General features: G+C 49.1%; 1 protein-coding gene across 1 annotated transcript; it reads left to right on the forward strand.

Moving 5' to 3' along the window:
- The first annotated feature begins 5,614 nt into the window (after nt 1–5,614).
- On the forward strand, nt 5,615–22,164 carry SHH (sonic hedgehog signaling molecule). The gene is made up of 3 exons (XM_037891080.2): nt 5,615–6,636; nt 11,597–11,858; nt 19,712–22,164. Exons 1-3 carry the CDS (start codon nt 6,328–6,330, stop codon nt 20,434–20,436), a joined length of 1,296 nt encoding a protein of 431 aa, XP_037747008.1. The 5' UTR covers nt 5,615–6,327; the 3' UTR covers nt 20,437–22,164.
- Nucleotides 22,165–22,535: the final 371 nt, after the last annotated feature.

Below are 22,535 nucleotides of genomic sequence, written 5' to 3' on the forward strand. Positions count from 1 at the left end.
ACTTGAGTACTTGCGGCTGCATTCATAATTACGTAAAAGCAATGAACCTCGCAACGTTTAAAATAAGCCACTAATAAACTTGCTGTGATGTTTAAATGCCTCAATGCTCTTACATAATGCAAAATAATAGACTACCAGTCTTTTTAAAAAAAATAATAATCAAGATCTCAAGTAGTTTATATTCCTGAACTGCAAAGTGGAATAATGAAGTCAATTTATAGATATTTATGATACATATATAAACATACAAACCCAATGTGTGTGTTTATAGGGGGGTATGTGGTTCATATATTTACATGTGCACAACATACATATACCCACATTGGCATACTGTGCCTGATCCAAAGCCACTGGAGTTAATGCAGAGCCTGATTTACAGCAATACAATGGTACTCGCCGCTGCCAATGCTTTCAAGGATAGTATGGTTGCCCAACACCACTGAATGTCAGGGCACTCTAAAAGGTGATTCTCTGTGTGTCTGTCATGGCACCATTCATCTGCAATTAAAAAAAAAAAGAGGAGGACTTGTGGCACCTTAGAGACTCACAAATTTATCTGAGGATAAGCTTGAGCAATGAGCAATCCAATGAAGTGAGCTGTAGCTCACGAGAGCTTATGCTCTAATAAATTTGTTAGTCCCTAAGGTGCCACAAGTCCTCCTTTTCTTTTTGCGGATACAGACTAACACGGCTGGTACTCTGAAACCTGTCATCTACAATAGGTGCTACTGAGAGACAATGACACTACAACCAGAGCCTCTGCAAAGGGCAATGGAAGATGCTGGGCCTGCTGCAACCCTTGATCTCAGCAGCCATAGTTTTAAGAGAGGATGAAGCTGCTGCAGAGGCTGAGAGTGACAGCTGAAGTTGCTGCAACAGGGGAGAAATCTTGACCCCACTGAAGTCCATGGGAGAATTGCCATGGACTTCAGTGGGGCCTGAACGTCACTAGGAGTGGAAGGTACAGGAGCTGGGACTTCTCCAGGGGAGATATGGGCAGACAGTTCTGGAGCCCACACCTGATAACAGAGCAGCTCCAGTGGGCTTGGTGGGGAGAGGAACTAGCCACTTCCCTGGAGCAGGAGATGCTCCATGGAAATGAAAGCGGCTGACAGGCTGGAGCAGTGTGCTAGGCCTGGAGCAGGCCCTGCAGCAGTGAGAGTGGGAGGCGCTGGGCTAGAACCCTTGTCACAGCAGGCTTAAGCTACAGCATGCAGAGGAGCTGAGAGGCCCCCAAAATGGAGGTGGCCCAGTCAGTAGGTTGGAGCGAGCTGCAGGTGTAGGGAGAAATGCGGGAGAGAGCAGCTGGCCTCCCTGGAACTAGGATTAGAGGAAAGAGCCGGAGCCCCTGGCTACAGAGAGGGCAGGGTGAGGGGGGCTGGAGGCAGAGCCCTTACAGGAGAGGTGAGAGGCGCTGGCCCCTGCAGCGCAGGTGGGAGGCCTTAGCCCCACCCCCAAGCCGGTGCAGCGGAAGTGGGATGCGCTGGGTGCGCTGGAGCCGGCCCCAGAGGGTTGCCCGCCGGGCGCGAAGCAGCGGCGGCGGCAGAGCCCTGCAGTGAGGCGGGGGGGGCCACTGGAATCTGGCTGCAGTGCGCGGTGCGGGGGGGGGCGGGCTCATCCCGCAGGCGCGCTGGCAGGCGCTGGAGCTCTGGGGAAGGGGGCGCTGGAAACACTGCAAGGGGAGGGGAGCGGGGAGAGGAGCCGGACCCTGCTCCCTGCCGCAGCCCGAGCCCCGCGGAGGCGCTGCTGGGGTGGGAGCCTCCGGGAGAAGCGCTGCAACCGGGTGCTTGGCAGAGGGGGTCCGGCCGTGCCCCTCGGGGCGGCGGGATCCCGGGGGCCAGCCGGCGCTGTGAGTACCGGGCTCGGGCGGGTCCCAGGCAGCCCTGCCCTAGGTGCGGAAACAGGCCCGACTGAGACTCGGGCCCAGTGGGCGCAGCTGCGGCAGCCAGCGGCCGCCCTCCGCCCTTGCTTCCCTGGCAACTTTCAGACACCGGGAGAACAGCACTGAGGGGGGCTAGCGCCTGGGGGGCGGGATCGGGGGCGCCCTGCAGTGAGTCGGGGGGAGGCCTCTGCCGAGCGCCGGGGAGAGATCGGGGCCCCTGCTGTGCGCCGCGGGTAGGATCGGGGTGCTGGGCCGAAGCCGAAAGGAGCACCCCGTGATGTGACCGAGAGGGAATCGGGGGGGCGGAAGGCAGCACCGCTGTGCCAGAAGAGACGTGAGGGGGCCGGGGGAAGAAATGCGCCGATGACAAGGATTCTCTGATTGTGCCAGGGCAGGGCTGGCATCCAGCAGTGGGCAGCAGCGGGCCCGGGAAGTGATGGGGAGAGAAAGGCACAGAGGGCAGGGAGCATCTCACGTGGGTGGGGAGGGGACAGGAGAATTGGGGAGAGGCTTGCACTGAGCACAGAGGTTATCCAGATGTGCCAGGGCACGGTTGGCCTCCTGCCCTGGGCACAGGAAGGAGGAGAAGTTGGAGGGGGAAGGCTGAAGGAATGGGGACAGAGAGAGCCTAGGTACGCTGTATGGATAGGCAGGGGAGGGAAGCAGTGACGGGCAGCTGAGATAGAGGGACACTGCAAGGAGAGGGCCGGAGTGATGGCTAGAGAGAGAGTGATACTGGCGGGGGTAGATGCAGAGATGCTGCTAATGGAGGGAGACCCGGAGAGCTCAGCAGTAGGGTTACAGGCCTGGGGGGGGGCCGCCAGACATGCACTGATGCTCCGCATTTTAAAGACGGAGCGATGAGGCAATGAGTGTTGGAGACAAAGTGCCAGGAGAAAGAGCGGGTGGCCGGGGGGAAGAGGTGTTAGAACCCTCCTCGCAGTCTGCTGCAGACAGAGCCTGGATACAGGGCAGCAGAGAGCCCTGCTTTGTTGTTTCCCTCAAAGAGTTTGGGGCTGCCTGGTGAGGGGCGAGGGTGCAGGAGCGGGCTGGTGTCTCTGGCACCTGGAGGCACTGGGATCTGAAGGCAAAGAGAAGGTGGGAGCAGGCTTGTGAATGGAAAACAGAGACACTAGGCACCTGAAGGCAGAGGGAGGGGGGGCAGCCTTTGAAATGGATGGGACCTCAAGATGGGGCACTTTTATGTCTGTTGAGCCTCAAGGCGGAAGGAAGGAATCCTGTGTCCAGGACCGGAAGCAGAGGAAGGGAGCTGTCTTGCATCTGGGGACCTAGAGGAGGAGAGGGAGCAATCTTTTCTCGGTGGGACGGTCTCACGCAAAAGGAGGGAGCCGACTTGTGTCTGGGGACCTGCAGGCAGCGGAGGGAGCAGCCTCTGTGACCTTTTAGGCATGTGGGAGGCGAAGCCAGGAGCAGTCTGATGGCTAGGGACCTGCAGGCAGAGGGATCAGGGCTCTGCATCCTTCCCTTCTGAGGCTTGGCAGCTTTTCCAGCTCCATTTGGTTGAAGAAGGGAAGATTATTTCACAAAAGAGCAAAAGAAAAAGCCAAAGGAGCTTCCGAATTTTGAGACAACTGGACTCAACATTGATTTTTTAAATCCAAGACTGAGCGATTAATCCTCCTAAAGAAGGCATCAGTGCCCGAATGGTGGTGGTTGGTTTTTCTTAGTGCACACAGATACACATCTATTATACACAGAATTTACACTCTCAAAAATCCAGGCACATCGGGTAAAAATGTGCTCTGGTCTCTTTATCCCCCGTATTTCTTTAGAAGTTGTGGTTAAAAAGATGTAATTTTAGTAACAGCACAAACTAGTGTTATTGATGCATGCAAAATGTATCATCAAGGCACAAAGGCTGAAGTGAAGAGTCTGCCCTCCTCCTACCCCATAGAAATAACCTTCCGTTTGCATTCACGTTCATTTCTCTGCTAGGTCATCAGAAAGTACAGCTGGTAGCCATAGACTTTAGGTGAAACTGACCAGATCCACCCAGAAACCATAGCTCTGCTTTCTTTCACATCTAATTTGATAGCAGGCTGATTTTAAGCTTCCCATCGTTACAACTTTTCTTGATTTCTCCCTTTTCTCCCCCCCATGCATTTATTGCTTGCATTTAATTAATTCCTTCTTTGCGTTTCCTTTCCTGTTAATCTTTGGGTGACTGCTTTGTACATATGGCAATCTGATAATGAGGGTGTTTATCCTTATTCTATACTTCATCATTGCAATGTCCACGCATTTACTAACTGGTGTATCGATCATCTTTCATGGGGGGCGGGGGGATAAAGGATTTGTAATATCCCCCACCGTTAGGAGTAGTACTTATACCCTGGCACTATCTAATCAACTGTTACATCAAGTCATGGTGATTGAGGTAACCACATCAAAAGAATATACGCTTTTTTGTATAAATTATATATTCCTTGTATCTTGTCTTGGCACACGCACACACACAGACAGAGAGAGGGAGAAGTTAGTTTTAAAAAAAATAGTGTCAAGCAGGTATTTAGCTGTTGTACAACTTGTTTCTTAAACTAAGTTACTTCTCTATGAGAAGTTAAAAGGTAAATCTTTCCAGATTCCAAGTTTAATAATGGAAAGGGGAAATCAATGGAGTAGTAAAAATAATAAAAAGAAAAGTACTTGGGGTTTTTTTGGTGAGGGGAGGATCACAGGTTGAAATCGGTCTGTCAATTCTGAAAGGAGTTCATTCGGCTTTAAAAAATTGTCTAAAGGAAAATCACATACAGTTCTCTGAAACTCTGGTGTTCTGTTTGTTACAGCTTAGGACAGAAAACTTTTTTGCACTTAAAACTACTTTGTTTTTTGTAAAGTCCATTTTTACACGGTTTAAGTTGATTGAACTTAGTTAGGTCGCAGACAGGAAAACTCCCATGTGCTCCTTGTCCCAAAAAGTTTGCCTTTTTAAATAAAGTGGATTTTTTTCCTGAATAGGGGAACTTTTGGATTACTTCAACATGTCGCTTAGGATGTTAAAGAACTCTTTTTAAAAAGTCCTTAAAGTTTCTAAATTCTTGGACAAATTGTATTTTCTTTGGAGCAAAAGCAAATGAGCTCTTTACAGAAACAGAAGTGTTTGTTCATAGTGGAACGCTGCTTTTCTGTCTAACCTGCTTTATCAGCACCATCTCTCTGCGATTTTGCTCGTCTCTCAACACCTTTGTCTGATTAGTAGCTTTTGGAGATCGGGATAAAGACATCACTTGCCACGCTGCATAAGATAACAATTAATTTAACATTAAACTTATCCCCTTTCCATTCACTTTACTTGGATCGATCTCTGGTAATTGTGTTTGCGGATGCTTTCAATACGATGCTTTTCTAAAAACTTAATGACACCCCACAAGAAGGTATAAGGGTTTTAAATGCACTTCTTAGAGTTAGACCAAAGAAACAAAGCATATAGTCCCAACATGCTCAGGACGTCAGAGTCTGGTCTTTTAAAAATATATAATCAGTTCGCTGCTTGTTTCCTTCTTAAGGTACAATATTTTGTTATTTTAAGCTGTTTTGTAATAAAGTACCATTTAACATCTATGTACACCGCAATTGCACCATGTAAAAAAGTTACACACACAAACTTTATAAAACTACCATTTTATATTTTAAAAAAAAATACTTTTTTTCCTCCCCTAAGTCAGCCACTTACCTGCTGAAAAAGTAAATGTGTTTGAAAAGTTGCGGTGCTTTCATGCAATGTTTCTTTTCAATGAAAAAGAAAGATACCCTTAGACGGGTTAACTCTCAAAGGGCTAGTCATTTTGCCCCTGACAGGCTATTTTTCAAAGTTGTTTGATAGCCAACGTTTTATTTTATTTTATTTTTATTTAAACCCGCCCTCAAAAAACTTGAAATGCAGTGAGGCAGCTTGCTAATATTTTTATTTCACAGAGACATCTGTTACTCCTGCTGACAAATGTACCACTCTGCCAAGAAAGTTTAAAAAAAAACAAAACAGCATGTAATTGATGTTATCCCAAGAAAGCGCTATCTCCACCCCTTTCAGCTCCAAGCCCTTCAGGTAAAAGAAAAAAAATATCTTTCAAGAATTTGTTGCCTTTTTGAGGGTTAATACATCAGAAGACAAGCTTGTCTCGCCTTGGCCAATCAGAACTCGGCTCTGGCAGCTATAATATAGAACTAAAGGCAGACTCCTCTCACAAGCGTCTCTAGCCTTGCTACCATTAAAATCAGACCCTTTTTGTCTCTCGATTGCTGTCTCACGACCAAACTCCGATGTGTTCCGTTATCAGCGACCTAAAGCCTGCCATTCCAACACCTGCCTTGCTAGGGATCGGTGGATAGTATACGATTCAGAACGCAGACAAGGACGTAGGAAGAGAGAGATCTAGAGAGACAGCCAGGGATAGACACAGAGAGCTTTGAAGTAATTGGATTCAATGGACGAAATGCTGCTGTTGACAAGAATTCTGTTGGTGGGCTTCCTCTGCGTTCTCTTGGTCTCCTCTGGGCTGACGTGTGGACCAGGCAGGGGTATTGGAAAAAGGAGACACCCCAAAAAACTGACCCCTTTAGCCTATAAGCAGTTTATTCCCAATGTGGCAGAGAAGACCCTAGGGGCCAGTGGAAGATATGAAGGGAAGATCTCAAGAAACTCGGAGAGATTTAAAGAACTAACCCCAAATTACAACCCTGACATTATTTTTAAGGATGAAGAGAACACTGGAGCTGACAGACTGATGACTCAGGTAGAGCTACATAGATACATATATTTTTATTTGTTAGCATATCTGAGCAATCATAAATTAAAACATCTGTCTTAGCATTTTTAAAGACACCCCTCACCCCCAAAACCCCTCATCGGTTAGATTAATATTTAAATATCCAGTTAAGTTTGCAGGGGCATATAGCCATAGATATATATTTTGGGGTTTTGTGTAATACTTACAAATATAACCTTGCCATGACGTTCCCTGTAACTTGGTTAGAGATTTCTGTTTGCATTTGTCCCCAAGGCTGCACTTTGATCAAACGAATTGTGTACAGCTAAGAGGACCCCAAGTGTCTAGTGACCGTCAGGCCACTCTTTCATCGGTTGGTACAGCTGCCGACTTCTTTATTTTTATTTTATTGTATTACCCTTCATTATTGTTGTTTGCAAGCGGATTCTAAATTTAGTACCTATGGAGTCTTGCAATCACAAAGGCATCTGAAGTCCAATCGACCATTACTCTCCTGTTTCTGTATTATATAGCTTGTATTGCAAAACCATCCTTTGCAATTGTGCCCATCAGAGCGTAAATATATTGATATTTCTTTAAGGATGCTCGCCACCAATGCTCTGGTACTTCCAAATGGGAGGGACTTGCAACTTATCAGCATTGCATCACTTCTGTTTTAAAAATCAGATGGCACAAGGTTTACAGCTGGATAAATATTGAATCGGGAGTGGAATCAGAATGCGGAACCATCGTATGCAAAAAATAAACCCTCCCAAACAGCCACATTATTATAATAATTGTTGCTATTGCTCACTGAGAGATAGGTGAACGCAATTAGTGGAGTTTTTGAAACTACATGGAATCTAGATGCTATCTAGGCACTGGAAATGGGTTTCATCCAAATATAGGTCAACAGCCTTTCCCACCCTTCCCACTATTATGTATTTTAAGTCCCACCTTCAGTGCTATAATATAACTCGGCTGCAAGAATTACGTTGTGGATGGGAAGAATTTCCTAAACTCTCCCCTTTGCCTCGGCTTGATTTTCCGCACGTTTACTAGATTTATTTGGACGAGGGACGTGTCTCGTCCAATCTCCTCCCGACCACCTTAAATCTTACTGTACCTATGAGTGTTGGCGCGCGCGCCTCTGCCAGATAGAAGCGCGAGCCTCAATTAAATATGCACAGGCCACGGTGCAGAGCATGTTGTGTAGAGAGTTCCCAGTCCAATTCGATAGCTTTAATCTCGCCTCCTAATGCAAAAGAAAGGCAAGTGGGAGAGGGTCGGCTGATGACTATTGTGGCATGCATTGTAAGATCCAGTCCAGTCCCTCTTATAGCCCTCGGTCATCCTCCCTTGCTGAAAAGATGCAAGACAGTGTAGCTGTGCGCCAAGTCAGACACATCTCGCATTTTCAGCTCCACTTACTCCTCTTTTATCGATCGCAACGGCTAGGATTTCAGTTTGTATCCTTTTTAATACGGCAAATGCTGCTGCTGCTGCTGCTAGGAAGCCCGAGGAAAAAAAGAAGACGTGCTTGTGTGTGTGTGTGTTACCTACACACACACACACACGCACACCATACTCATGAAAGAGAAAATGAAGCTTAGGCGTAGAAAGGAAGCGAGAGGGAGAGCCTGACATAGATTGAAATACAGAGGGAAAGAGATGGGGACCCACAGAGAATGTGTGATGGTGGGTTTTTTTTAAAAGGAGGGGGTGGGCTGAAGAGGGGGAGATCCCAGCCTGTGTGGTAGTGTCTCCTTTCTCCTCTACTGCAGCCTTGGATGTGCCCTGTCTCTCTAGCTCCCTGGGAATACAGAGCCTTCTACATGGCTTGCCACTCTCGCTGCAATAGCTGGCAGCATTTGAACTTCTGACCTTCTGTCAACTTCCCTCAGACGAACGAAACGAAAACAAATACTTTTTCCTTCAGTGGCTATTCTCGTTCCTTACACACAAAAAGGGGGTGGGGGGGTAGATAACACCGCTCTGCCTCATAGCACAGCTTAGGTACCACACCAAAATAAGAGATCAACGTCTGACTGCAGCTTCATTACTGCACCCCCTTTGGGGAGCAAGAGAAGGGAGAAAGGGACATCGGTGATTGCATAATGATATTGGGGGAGGGGAGAGGAAGGGACAGGAGTGATCTCATAACCCTGGCTGGAGCTGGGGAGAGGTAATGGGGTGATTGAACAGTAGTGGTTCTATAGCAATGTTCGAGGGTGGGTTGGAGGGGGAACTGCTCGGTGGTCTTCCAATAACAATATTGTAGGGAGGTGGTGGGAAGCTGCCGCTGACATCAGAATTTCCTCATATTGCAATCCTACAACGAGCTGGGCCAATCTCTTTCTTTTCTCTCTCAATCAGCAACCTCTTGTTCTGTTAAATTCAAGCCTTTAAATGCCTGCTTCACAAGCCCTTCAACCATGGAAAGCTCTTCCCTGAATGGAATTGTTAAACTTTCAGAATCGTTGCTGAATGCATTAGCTGCTAGTTAATATTAACTTAAGAAGGGAAAAAACGCAAACAGAGCTAGGTAAGTCAGGTTCTTAACTTTGCAGGTGACAACAGCAGTTTGCTGAATGCTCCCCCCCCCCCCCCCGCCCCATACACACACGCACACACACAGAGCAACCATTGGCTGGATCTGTGAAAGAGATAAGGGGGCCAGGTCAATATGATAAAGCTGGAATTTGGATGAAATAAAATAGAAATCTAGTGCCATACAGGAACACCACCGGTGCACGATGTGAGGGATTTGGAGATCAACTTGGCATTTAGGAAGCCCACCAGGTTGTTTACACTGACAGGTACCTGTTAAGTGTTTCCTTCAAGCAATTCATTTGTGAAGAGATTAGGGGCTGGCAGGAGAGGGCTTGTTGAACAACTTTGCCTCCACACAAAGCGTTAGTCGAGGCAGCCCTGCTGAGTTTCACGGTGGCTGAACAGAATTGGGCTTGATTTGTGGCACACGACCCAATGAATTAATAAATAGTCTGGTCTTCACGGCTTTTGACTCTGACAGTCCAGCTCAGCCAATATAAAAGGAAGGAAAGTCCTTTAGTAGGTCGTTCCTTTCCCTTTTGTTTTGCCAGAGAGACTTTAGCTCATATTTATAGGGGAAGGAGCTGGAATAGCAAACCTGCCCCTTCTGTTCTCCTCCCTATTTGTTTTCTTAGTTGTAAAATAACACGGCTTTAGACTGCTGTGCAGCTAAGGGCTTTCTCCTTGTCAGTGGCCTAAAACGTTGAATGTTTCGCCTTTTTCCTCACAGTATATCTGTGAGAGAGAAATTAACAAGCTAAACTTCCTTATGGTTTTCTGCTTTTCCTAGACTCACATCACATTGGAGACCAATCCGCTCTTTCCATTAAAATGTTCTATCGCATGGAACAATCGGCCAGGGAGTCCAAAGTGGACTCACCCTGGCATTTTACATTGAACTGCCACAGAAGTATTGCTCGGGTATTGCTTTATGGCTGTAACATACGCGCTGGAACTTTCTTGTTGAGCAATCCGGGCACGTACCTAAAAGTAGTGTAGCGGCAATCGTGCAAGTCCCCCACCCCCCACCCCCTTTCTGGGAGCTGTGAAAAGAACCTTTGTGGTGTGTTATTTTACATATTGCTAACGTGTTGGGGTGAGTCCTCGTGGAGAAAGCCAAACATCCCTACCCACCTGATGCATTTGCCTTTAGCTTTACTCGACTGCTGGCAACATGCTGTAGTCTCTCTCACATTTGCCAATGTGCCTGAAATGTATATTGCTTTTCCAATCCTCGAGGGGTGTGGATGGTAGATTACCTTTCTCTCGAGCTGATCAGTTCATGCAGAGCAGTATTCTATTTAGACTCTGGGATGTGACACGAATCTACCCACACTTTTCTTACTTTATTTAGAATGATCTCCCTTAGCCTTGCTCAGGCCTCCCTCTCTGCCCCTTCTTCCCACGCCCACGTTTGTCCATAACCTCTTACCATTTCTCGCCGAATTGCCAGGTCCCGCAGGGTAAATTTTGTAAAGCCAAGAAAACATAAAGGAAAGGAGCTGGTTAAAGAAAACAGAAAGCTGGTCATGTGGTAGTGGTCTGCAGTTAAAAGAATGTGGCACTCCATATAAAGAATGCTTGTTGTCACTCCCGGTTTCATATTCTACGCTAGCTCACCTCTGGGTTTGTTGGTTTTTAACATTGCTATCAGCTTGATCCCTCTCTGCTTTTCATTCTTTCCCCTAAGAGGTAGCGTGTGGGTTTGCTCTTATATATACACGTATGTGTATTTCAAGCAGGATGAATGTTTCTAGCCCAGGCTGGTCTAAGTGAGTGATCTGCGAAGGATAAACTCCTTCTAGCACAGAAAGGCTGTTAACGCGAATTGAGAACCTTTTCATCACCGACTTAAGTTGAAAGGACCCGGAGAGACATTCCAGGGGAAACTATTTGACTCCCAGATGTATGGCAAGTGTTTGTCTTTTGGAAAACTTTACTCTGCTCCCAGCAAATGTGAAAATGCACGTATTAGCTGGAAGACGGAGGAGAGATCATGTCAGGCTAAAGGTTTCCTTCTGACACTCAAACAGGTTGCAGGCTGTAAGAAAGTGGGCGATCGGGGTTACATTTCGACCCCACTCACTCCGTACTCTCCGAGCTTCAACCTTCCCCTCACCCAGCCTCACTCGACTTCCTACAGCAGACTAACAGGCTTGCCCATTAGGTATCTGAGCAGCTTTTCAATTCCCCTAGGCTGCCCCCTTGAACGGATATATAGGGCGAAGTCACCAGGAGCTTTGCCATTGTCGTCAGTGGTAGTGGGCCTAGGATCACAGTTTACGGACTGAGCATAGCTCAGGCCTTGTGCATAGTCTTTAACTCTTGAAATGCCAGGTGTGTGTTATTTTTAAGGGGGGGGGGGAGGGTGTCAGTGGCTGTGTCAATGCCGCAGTGCCCGTGCAATGCCCCTTGTGCGCCCCTGTCCCTGCAGAGATGCAAAGACAAGCTGAACGCCCTGGCGATCTCGGTGATGAACCAGTGGCCCGGAGTGAAGCTGAGGGTGACCGAGGGATGGGATGAAGATGGGCACCACTCCGAGGAGTCGCTGCACTACGAGGGCCGGGCCGTGGACATCACTACGTCGGACAGGGACCGCAGCAAGTACGGCATGCTGGCTCGGCTGGCGGTAGAGGCTGGCTTCGATTGGGTCTACTACGAATCCAAGGCCCACATCCACTGCTCCGTCAAAGCGGGTAAGGAGGACAGCTGAGCCCCCTGGCTCACGGCGGCTGGCACCCCAGGCCTGCCCGGGGGCATCTAGCCAAAGCACCCCCTTAAGGGCCGTGGGACCCAGGCCTGACAGGTTGGACCCATAGGGGAGAATAAAAGTATCCCAGCAAGGCCGGACCCCACAGGGCGTGTGAACCCCCGCTAAGGCAGCCCCCGAAGGGACTACAGGATCACTGGGGGGAGAGGGGCACTCCCCTGGGTCCGCTGCTGTTTGTGCCAAGAGCAGGTTGCATCAGAACCGGGCACCCGACCTGGGGGAGGATGCGGGTATCCGGCCATCGCTTTGCATCGCGGCTGGGCTGCAGTGGGAGCGGGGGCGGGGGGCGCTTCTGCGGCAGGCTCTCGCTCTTCTCTTGCCATTGAACGGATTTCGATCCATACCTAAGTATAAGGCTCGGTCACACTGATGAGCCAGCCTCGTCCTGTGCTTCTCTGCCTACGTAGGAGGGGGCTATGAGGAGGACAGTGCAGATTTAGAGCGGAGCTTACAAAGGCAGGGGAAAGCCCCCATTCTGATCACAATCTGGGCAGAGAACGGATTTGGATATTAACACGGTTCTCTAGCTTTCTCACTCCGCATGCGGGTGGGACGAATGCAAGCCACGCACCTTACGGGCCAGGCCCCTCTCTAGCCCTATGTTAATCATAAGGATGCAAAAACCTGCAGCCAGCTCATCCACTCTGTTATTGATTCCCCCTGCCCCGACTGAGCACACAGCTCTGCAAAATAAGTGTCCCCCCCCCCGCATTTATTTTTTCCCTAAATCCCGTATATTACAAAATACCGTGACCATTTAAGAACATCTAGCTGGCTGCACGCCCCGAAGTCTAGTAGGATTACTAGTGCCAACCCGCTGGCGTGCGCAGGGAAAAGAAAATTCATGCCATTCATGGCTTAATCTGCAGCCGCTAGGAAACTCCAGGATTTTTTTCCCCTGTGCTTACAACGCCACATGCTGTTTCAGCAAAGGAATAACTTGTAACAATAAATCGCGAAATTCGAAACTTCATTTCTGCGCATAAATTGACGCGTTTAGCAAAACTGTTAACAGTGCATCGCCGACGAGCTGGGTTTTTCACCTCTCAGTGTTTGTTGCGTAGCATCTAAACTGTATTTTAATAGCCTCTTTTAGCCAAGAAACACTTTTAAAGTGTCAAGAAATACTTAGTTGTGAAAGAAAATAATTACTCTCTCTAAATAGATCTGTTTGCTTAGAAATAAGGTAACGAGGGGCCTGATCCTGCTCCCATTCACAGCAATGGCAAGACTTCCATTGACTCCCCTGGGAGCAGATCAGACCCCTGAACCAGCTTTACTTTTCATCAGCCCCAGAATGTAACACTTCTCCTGGCCAATGCAGGCTTTACATTGAGTCCGTGATATTGCTTCGGTTAAGCTTCTGGTCTTATTTAGCCAAAGAAATCTCTAAATGTCCTTTTCTAGAGTAAAGATATGCTCAGCTCGAGGTGTCTGTTTGTGATGCACAGTAACCTTATTCCAAATGAACATAATCCAACTCCATGTATATTTCATAGGAGACGAATAATTCCAAGAGAACAAATCTACTCATTAAAATTCCACACACACTTGGAGGTTTGGGGTAATATTTAGTGCATGTCAGGCAGGGTCGTGTGACTGTACAACACGGGCTTCAAGAGAGCAGGCTTGAATTCCGCCAGCTAAGTCTGATTTCAAATTGTCAAAACCTCGTTTCATGACAGAGACTCTTATGAGAAGATTAAACCCTATAATTCCAGGCAGGAAGATTCTTTATCTAGATCTCTATTTGCAAAAAGTATGATCCCGGAGATTGGAATGCAAAGAAGAGTTCCCCCAAGGTCTGAATTATTGTCATCAGGACAGAGAAGAGAGGCTGGGGTGGTAAAAGGGACATTGATAATGAGCTACGGCAAGTATTTAGAGCAAGCTCCTACATTTAAAATTCAAATACACATCTTGAGTGTCTTGGAAAAGTGGCTCTGCTGTGCAAATAGTGCTTGGAAGGTCCTGGTTTTTTGGAGAGTATGTGTGTGAATTGGCACATCGGGTTTCTGCACCTGAACAAATAGGGGTAGGGGGGTGGGAGGGAAGAAGCTGGGAAAAAAATGGAAGTGTCCTCTCTTCCAAGAGTGTCTGCATTTATTACATGAATCAGAATGACAATGCTGATCCTTTATTGGATTTTAATTAGAGAACCCAAACAGCACTGCTCAAAGCAGCAGATTTTCACACCTCTGCCAATTCACTGGCATGTTTGTAGAGTTGCTACACTACTAGATCTATTCATCAAGCCCCTGAATATGCAAACAAAGCTCAAGCAAGAGCTTTACTCGGGGCTTGTACTAAGGTGTAGTTTGCTAGGAAAGGACTCTACATAAAGCACATAGCTCGTTTGTTGCCATGTTCTCAGTGAAGAGGCCTTGGAGATCTTGCTGTTTCATTTCTGAAGCACAAGTGATAAAGTCGTTAGCAAATCAATAACATTCTAATTTTCGCCCTTCCTGTCCTTCCTGAGAAAGTCATTAGGAGACTCCCCAAGTGTTTATTTAAATCATAATAGCTTATGCACCAGCTACAGAGGCACAAAAATAAAATCTGTATCTGTGGTCTTACTACTTTTAGGAGGAAAATTACTTGGACTAGAAATTGGCACACTCAGTAACTGGGAGAAAACTGCAGTGAAGTCAAGGAACCGAGGAAATATTATTTCCATTCTACCCTAAGGAATGGAAATAATTTTATCAAATGCCCTTGCTACAGTGGAATACTCTGGGTGCACAAAATACAAAAAAAAAAAAAAAAAAAAAATGTAACTAGAGTGTTTACGAACACCCAGGAATCACTAGGTGAAGTTCCAGACCCTGTGCTATGGAAGAGGGCAGAATAGACAGTCATACCAGTCCCTTCTGGCCTGAAAATCTTTTAAATTTCTACATATTATAGTAATATTTTCAAGGACAGAGACTTCAACTCCATAAATGAGGTTGATCTTGTTTTTAAAATGGCTAGGATTTCTCTGAAGGACTAATAATGAGGCAGTGGTGACAAGAATAACCAAGGGCCCTAAAATTTAGGATCAGATTAATCCCCCCGAAGTAACCCCAATGACTAGCCTGGCCTTGTGCATAAAGTAGAGGATGTTTTAAGGTTAGGCAGGGGGAGCATACACTCCTGACCTGGGCTGAGCAGAGACTTTTGATCTAGTGAGGGAGGCAAATACACCCGCTTTGGGAGAATGGGTGAAGTGTTGGGTGGTGACTCTTGTATGGTGGGGGGAGAAGAGACTCTTACCTGAGAAGGGAAGGAGCTGCAGAGAATCCTCACCTAATGTGTGGGCACAGCAACTGCTGTAGGGGAGTGCTCCCAGGCTCCTAAGGCAATAAGAGGCAGGAGGATCTAGTGGATAGGGCAGCGGACTAAGGGCTTGTCTACACCTAAACTGCAACAAGAAAACAGCTCACTTGAAGCTTATGCTCAAATAAATTGGTTAATCTCTAAGGTGCCACAAGTCCTCCTTTTCTTGTTGCGAATACAGACTAACGCGGCTGCTACTCTGAAACCTGGTAAAATGCAACAGTGGCACTGCTGTGGCACCTCAGTGTAAATACTACCTACGCCCATGGGAGGGGGTCTCCTATCAGGGTAGGTACTACACCTCCTTAAGAGGCGGTAGCTATGGCAACAGAAGAATTCTTCCATCCCTCTAGCACTGTCTACCCCAGGCTTTAGGCTGGTAAAACTACATCACTTGGGTGTGGATTTTTTACATAGCTATGTCTAAGTAAGTTCCCAGTGTAGACCAGCCCTAAGGCTATGTCTACACTGCACTTTTGCTGGTAAAACTTGTCGGCCAGGGGTGTGAAAAAAATACCCCCTGACTAACAAGAGTTTTATTGACGAAAAGTGCCGGTGTGGACAGCGATTTGTTGGCAGAAGATGCTCTCCAGCCGACAAAGCTACTGCTTCTCTTTGGGGGTGGTTTTATTTTGCCAGCAGGAGAGCTCTCTCCTGCCAGCAAAGAGCAGTTACAGTGAATACCTTACAGTGGCGCAGCCATGCCACGTAAGGTACGCTGTGTAGACATTGCCTAAGAGTCAGGAGCCTGGGGAGCTGTCTAGCTCTACCATTGACTTGCAATGTGACATTAAGCCAGTCATTACACTTCTCTGTGCCTCTGATTCCCCTTCCACCCTTTGGTCTTGGCTGTTTTAGGTCTGGTCTACATGACACACCTATATCGGTAGAACTACGTCAGTCAGGGATGTGAAAAATCCACACCCCTGCGTGACATATATGGACCTAACCCCCTGTGTAGACAGTGCTCTTCGTGGGAGAGCCTGACGCAGCCAATGCCTCTCAGGGAGGTGAATTAACTACGCCAACGGGAAAGCTGTCTCCTATCAGCGTAGTGTCTTCATTGAAGCGCTACAGCGGCTGCACCAATGCAGCGTTTTAAACGTAAACTTGCCCTTGCCCTGTCTATGCTACAGCAGCACAGCTATGGTGAGTGTAGACCCTTCCTAAGCGACGGAAGAGCGTCTCCCATCGCTGTAGTTAATCCACCACTCCGAGAGGCAGTGGCTTGCTCCACTGAATTCTTCCGTCAACAGGCAGGTCTACACTACAGCCAGAGTCGATATAACCTACGTCACTCGGGTGTGGAAAAGCCCCCCATTCACCCAGAGCGACAAGTTTTGCGCTGCCCACACAGGTGGTATGTCGGCGGGAGACGTAGCTTCTGCTTCTCACCAAAATGGAGTAATTATGCCGATGGGAGAGCGCTCTCCGGTCAGCATAGGGCGTCTTCACCAACTGCGCCAGTGTAGCACTGTCCTCTAGACATACCCAACCTAGTGGCATCTATCCCAGGGGGTTAGGTCAGTTTAACTACGTCTCTCAGGGGTGTGATTTTTTTCCCCACAGCCCTGAGCAGAGTAGCTAGGTCACCCTAAATTGTAAAAGTGCACAATTTAACTCTGGACTTTTCTACTGGGGAAATTAACTGGAATAAACTATTCCACATGGACATAATATTGCAGAATAAAAGTGATTTTATTCCAGAACAACTTCACTTCAGAAGTTCACTAATTATTCAGCAATAAATTCCTCCCCCCTCCCCCCCAGAGTAGTGTCCACATGGGGAGCTATTCTGGAATACTGACTGCAGAATAGGTTATTTTGCAATAGCTATTCTGGTCAATTTCCCCCCATGTAGACAAGGCAACATTCATTTTGAAAGGGATCCAGTTAAACTGGCCCAACCTCCAACTAGTGTAAACCACTTACACTGGTTTAAGTGTTAGCTTATATTGAGTTAGCTTCAGCTTCAACTGGATGATTGCCTGTTCTGTTCATTCCTCTGAAGCAATGGGATTGGCCACTGTCGGAAGACAGGATATTGGGCTACCTGGACCATTGGTCTGACCCAGTATGGCCGTTCTTAGGTTCTTTGTGACGTAAGTGCACCTACAAAGGGGGCTGCAGCACTTTCACAAGATCAGTTTTATTACTTTAGTGAAAGCAGAGCACTCTTCTAGACAAGGCTTTAACTGTCTTGTCTAGTTAGACTGTAAACTCCTTGGGCCAGGGACTGTCTCTGGTGATGTGTGTATCTGGTGCCTAGCACAAGCAGCCCCTGGGGCTTCTAGGCACTACTGTACTACTATTAATGGAGGAAGTGGACGGGGGGAAGGTTGCACAAACTCCTAGGAGAGGAAGGGGTTCACAGCTACTAACCTGAGCCAGAAAGGTGGCATGCAAAGGCCACTGCTATAAATGTGTGCACTGAAACTCATAACCCGAGGTATGGGATGCAGACAACTCCTACCCTGGGGATGTGGGGAGGAGGATGCTGAGCAGACCTGGCTAGGGAATTGTACGTCTTATGGGATAGGAGGTGGGGAGACTGTGGGATGCAGAAAGCCCCTGCCCTTGGCTCTATGGGGGTGGGGGTGGTGGGATGCAGAGAGCCCCTGCCCTTGGCTCTATGGGGGTGGGGGGGAATGCAAAGAGAGCTCCTGCCCTTGGCTCTATGGGGGTGGGGGGGAATGCAAAGAGAGCTCCTGCCCTTGGCTCTATGGGGGTGGGGGGGAATGCAGAGAGCCCCTGGCTAGATTGTGTGTTGGGGCAAGAAATGAAGCCAGCCCCTAGGCTGAAAGGGTGGGATGCAGAGCAGCTGGCCTGATGCCTGTGTATAGGATGCAGACAGTGGAGGATGCAGAGAGCGGGGTGGGGGAAGAGGGTGCAGAGAGTCTGGGGGTAGGGGGTACAGAAGAATGCGAGCAGGGTGCAGAGAGCCCGGGGGGGGTGCAGAGAGTCCAGGGGAGTGGAGGGGTGCAGAAAAATGCAAGCAGGGTGCAGCGAGCCTGTGTGTGTGTGTGCGCGCACGTGCGCATGTGCAGAGAGCCCGGAGGGGGGGGTAGCAGAATGGGAGCAGGGTGCAGAGTGCCCGGAGGGGGGGTGCAGAATGGGAGCAGGGTGCAGAGTGCCCGGAGGGGGGGTGCAGAATGGGAGCAGGGGGGTGCAGAATGGTAGCAGGGGGGTGCAGAGACCCCAGGGGGGTGTGTGTGCAGAGAGCGGGGGCGGGGGGCAAAATGGGAGCAGGGGGTGTAGAATGGGAGCAGGGGGTGTGTGCGCAGGGAGGGAGGGGCAGAATGGGAGCAGTGGGGGGGGAGGCAGAGAGCTCAGGGAGTTGCAGAGAGTCCAGGGGAGGGGAGGGGTGCAGAAGAATGCGAAAGGGGTGCAGAGAGCACGGAGAGGGGGGTGCAGAATGGGAGCGGGGGGAGGGGTGCAGAGAGTCCAGGGGAGGGGAGAGGTGCAGAGAGCCTGGAGGAGGGGTGCAGAGAGCCTGGAGGGGGGGTGTGCAGAATGGGAGTGGGGGGGAGGGGTGCAGAAGAATGCGAGTGGGGTGCAGAGAGCCCGAGAGCGGGGGATGCAGAGAGCACGGAGAGGGGGGTGCAGAATGGGAGCGGGGGGGGTGGGAATGGGAACGGGGGGGGGGCGGGGGTGCAGAGAGTCCAGGGGAGGGGAGAGGTGCAGAGAGCCCAAAGGGGGGGGTGCAGAATGGCAGCGGGGGGGAGGGGTGCAGAGAGCCCGGAGAGGAGTGCAGAATGGGAGCGGGAGGGGGGGGTGCAGAGAGCCCGGCGGGGGTGCAGAATGGGAGCGGGGGGTGGGTGCAGAGAGCCCGGAGGGGGGGGGTGCAGAATGGGAGCGGGGGGGGGTGCAGAATGGGAGCGGGGGTGCAGAGAGCCCGGAGAGGAGTGCAGAATGGGAGCGGGGGGGGGGGTGCAGAGAGCCCGGCGGGGGTGCAGAATGGGAGCGGAGGGTGGGTGCAGAGAGCCCGGAGGGGGGGTGCAGAATGGGAGCGGGGGGGGGGTGCAGAGAGCCCGGAGGGGGGGGTGCAGAATGGGAGCGGGGGGGGGGGTGCAGAGAGCCCGGGGGGGGTGCAGAATGGGAGCGGGGGGTGGGTGCAGAGAGCCCGGAGGGGGGGGTGCAGAATGGGAGCGGGGGGGGGTGCAGAGAGCCCGGGGGGGGTGCAGAATGGGAGCGGGGGGTGGGTGCAGAGAGCCCGGAGGGGGGGTGCAGAATGGGAGCGGGGGGGGGGGTGCAGAGAGCCCGGAGGGGGGGGTGCAGAATGGGAGCGGGGGGGGGGTGCAGAGAGCCCGGGGGGGGTGCAGAATGGGAGCGGGGGGTGGGTGCAGAGAGCCCGGAGGGGGGGGGTGCAGAATGGGAGCGGGGGGGGGTGCAGAGAGCCCGGCCCGGGGCCCCCTCCGTCCGCCCCCGGCTCTAACCCGCGCGCCTCTCTCGCCCGCACAGAGAACTCGGTGGCCGCCAAGTCGGGCGGCTGCTTCCCGGGCTCGGCCACGGTGCACCTGGAGCAGGGCGGCACCAAGCGGGTGCGGGACCTGAGCCCCGGGGACCGCGTGCTGGCGGCGGACGCGCAGGGCCGGCTGCTCTACAGCGACTTCCTGGCCTTCCTGGACCGCGACCACGGCGCCCCCAAGCTCTTCTACGTGATCGAGACGCGGCAGCCGCGGGCGCGCCTGCTGCTCACCGCCGCCCACCTGCTCTTCGTGGCGCCCCCGCACAACCACTCCCAGCCCCAGCCCCAGCCCGGGGCGGCCCGCAGCCGCGCGCTCTTCGCCAGCCGCGTGCGGCCGGGCCAGCGGGTCTACGTGCTGGGCGAGGGCGGCCGGCGGCTGCTGCCCGCCGCGGTGCACAGCGTCTCGCTGCGGGAGGAGGCCTCGGGGGCCTACGCCCCGCTCACGGCCCAGGGCACCATCCTCATCAACCGGGTGCTGGCCTCCTGCTACGCCGTCATCGAGGAGCACAGCTGGGCGCACTGGGCCTTCGCCCCCTTCCGCCTGGCCCACGCCCTGCTGGCCGTGCTCTCCCCCAGCGCCAGCCTGCCCGCCCCGCCCGAGGCGGAGCCCGCCCCGCCGGGCCTCCACTGGTACTCTCGCCTCCTCTACCGCATCGGCAGCTGGGTGCTGGACAGTGACTCCCTGCACCCGCTGGGCATGGCCGTGCAGGCCAGCTGAGAGCCGCCGCCGCCAGGCCCAGGCAGCCCCGAGAGAGAGAGAAAGAAAGAGAGCGAGGGAAGAAAAACAAACTCACAGGAAAAAGGAAAGGAAAAAAATGTTTTAAAGGAGAGCACGGCTTGAGACAAAATCATAATAATAATAATAAAAATAATAATAAAGTAGGACAGTCCAAAGTAGACTTTAAGGAAAACAAAGACCCCGGGAAGTTTTGTTCTGTTTAGTTTATAAATATATTATATATATATTTTTATTTGGTTGGTTATTTTGTTCTGTTCTCTTGGTTGTTTTGTTTTTTCTCCTCTCCTGGATATTTATTGGTTTTGTATTTTAAATAGATGTTTTAAAATGGATATGAACCGGACCTTCAAGAGCCTTAAGAAGTTTCTTTGATAATTTATTATCGCCTGAACTGCACTCACAGGGGAAAACATTATTTTGTGAGGCCAAGCAAAACTGCGCAGAGTCTATTTTTCTACATGTCACACGTGTCCTGACTTTCAGAAAGCAAAATTCTGTCCTTTCCCAGCCCTCCATTGCAATGCTCCTTCTGTTCAGCAAGTCTAAACACAAACAAAAAAGACAAACTTCATGGGGTCCATAAATTATATTTTTGTACACAGAATTGTAAATTAGATTTTTTTGAGAGATCAATACTTAACTTGAATCACATTTCGTTTTTGAAATAGTGTAAAATATGAGAATATATTATTTTAATTTAAATAGTTTCAACTGTAACATCATTTCCTGTATTTTTCATGTTTCGTAAATATTTTGCTTTGTAAAAACACCATTTGGGCCACATTCTTGGAAGTCAAGACTGTTACACAAACTTTTTATTTACAAAACCGTAAGAAACTTTGTTATTTTGAACGTCAGAAAAAAAAAAGAAGAAGAAATGTATGAGAAAATAATATTTTTTAAAAAGCGCACATGGCGGTGATTCTGTGACGATGGAGAGGGTAGTTTGTACAGAGGGGGAAAACGGATGTTTTGCATTAATAAATTGAGAAATAACTGCTGTAAATTTACTAAAATGTATTTTTGAATATTTTGTAATAGTTTTATAGAAATAAAAGTGTGCCGTGCACAGTCTGGTTAGTGTATAATAACTAAGAGTTCCTGGTGCATCCCCTTTTTTTCTTTTTTGCTTATTGGTTTAGGAAACAGGATACCTACAGAAATGCCCATTGTTTTCTTTAGATGCGTTGCTTACACTTTGAATTCTGCTAAACTTAAGGAAGTAACCAAATACATCATATCAGCTCTTGGGAAACCTCAGATTTGGTGTACTAACAGTAGAACCTCACTTATTCTTGCTAATGACTGGTAGGCACATTTTGGATTACTGCAGCCTGGACCAAACCTTGCCACCCTTTCTCAGGCAAAGCTCCACTGTTCCAGATTCTGTGTTACTTAAGAACTCATCCAAAGACCACTGAAGGCAATGGGAATCTTTCCATTGACTTCTCAAAGGAAAACATTGGACGATTAAGGCAAACTAATCTGCAAGTGAACCACAGTGCCCATGAAGAGCCCCAGTGACTTCTATTAGTTTGCAGAAATGGGGTTCTAAACGGATGTAAATCTGGTGCAGCCACACCGACTTCAATGAGTTACTCTGGATTCACACTGCTGTAGCTGAAAGAAGAATCTGGCCAGTAGATTTCAGTGGCTGTCTTGTCTGAGTAAAGATGCAGGGATTGGAGCTTTTTTAAAAACAACAAGGAAGAGGGAAAAAAAAAAAAAATCAAGGATATTACATCAAATATACTTTTTCATTTATTCTGATGCATTATGTAGTTATAACTATTTATGATACTTCGCAATATATTAGTAAATGTACTGGAGTGTATTCTATAAAATTAGTGATGCAATCTGAGTAATATGTGATCTCACTACTGTACTCAAGAGATGAAATCTTTGGTGAGGATCGGGGTATGACTACCAGGCTTTTGGTGAGAATTGTCACATGTGCTGATTAGCAAGGTGCCAGTTAGTGAGGTTCTGGTGTATTTTGTGATACCTCCCTACACCCCAAAGGAAATTTTTCTATTTTTAAAAATTTTGCAAAACAGTGTGCGCATTTCAGATAAGAA

The sequence above is a fragment of the Chelonia mydas genome, chromosome 2 (assembly GCF_015237465.2).
Source record: "Chelonia mydas isolate rCheMyd1 chromosome 2, rCheMyd1.pri.v2, whole genome shotgun sequence".
NCBI classification, from domain to species: domain Eukaryota; kingdom Metazoa; phylum Chordata; order Testudines; family Cheloniidae; genus Chelonia; species Chelonia mydas.

Excerpts from the sequence above, each read along its gene's own strand:
- SHH (XM_037891080.2), top strand. The coding sequence starts at position 6,328 with ATGGACGAAATGCTGCTGTTGACAAGAATTCTGTTGGTGGGCTTCCTC. Across the intron at positions 6,637-11,596 it reads CTGACAGACTGATGACTCAG|AGATGCAAAGACAAGCTGAA; the intron begins GTAGAGCTACAT and ends CTGTCCCTGCAG. Across the intron at positions 11,859-19,711 it reads CCACTGCTCCGTCAAAGCGG|AGAACTCGGTGGCCGCCAAG; the intron begins GTAAGGAGGACA and ends TCGCCCGCACAG.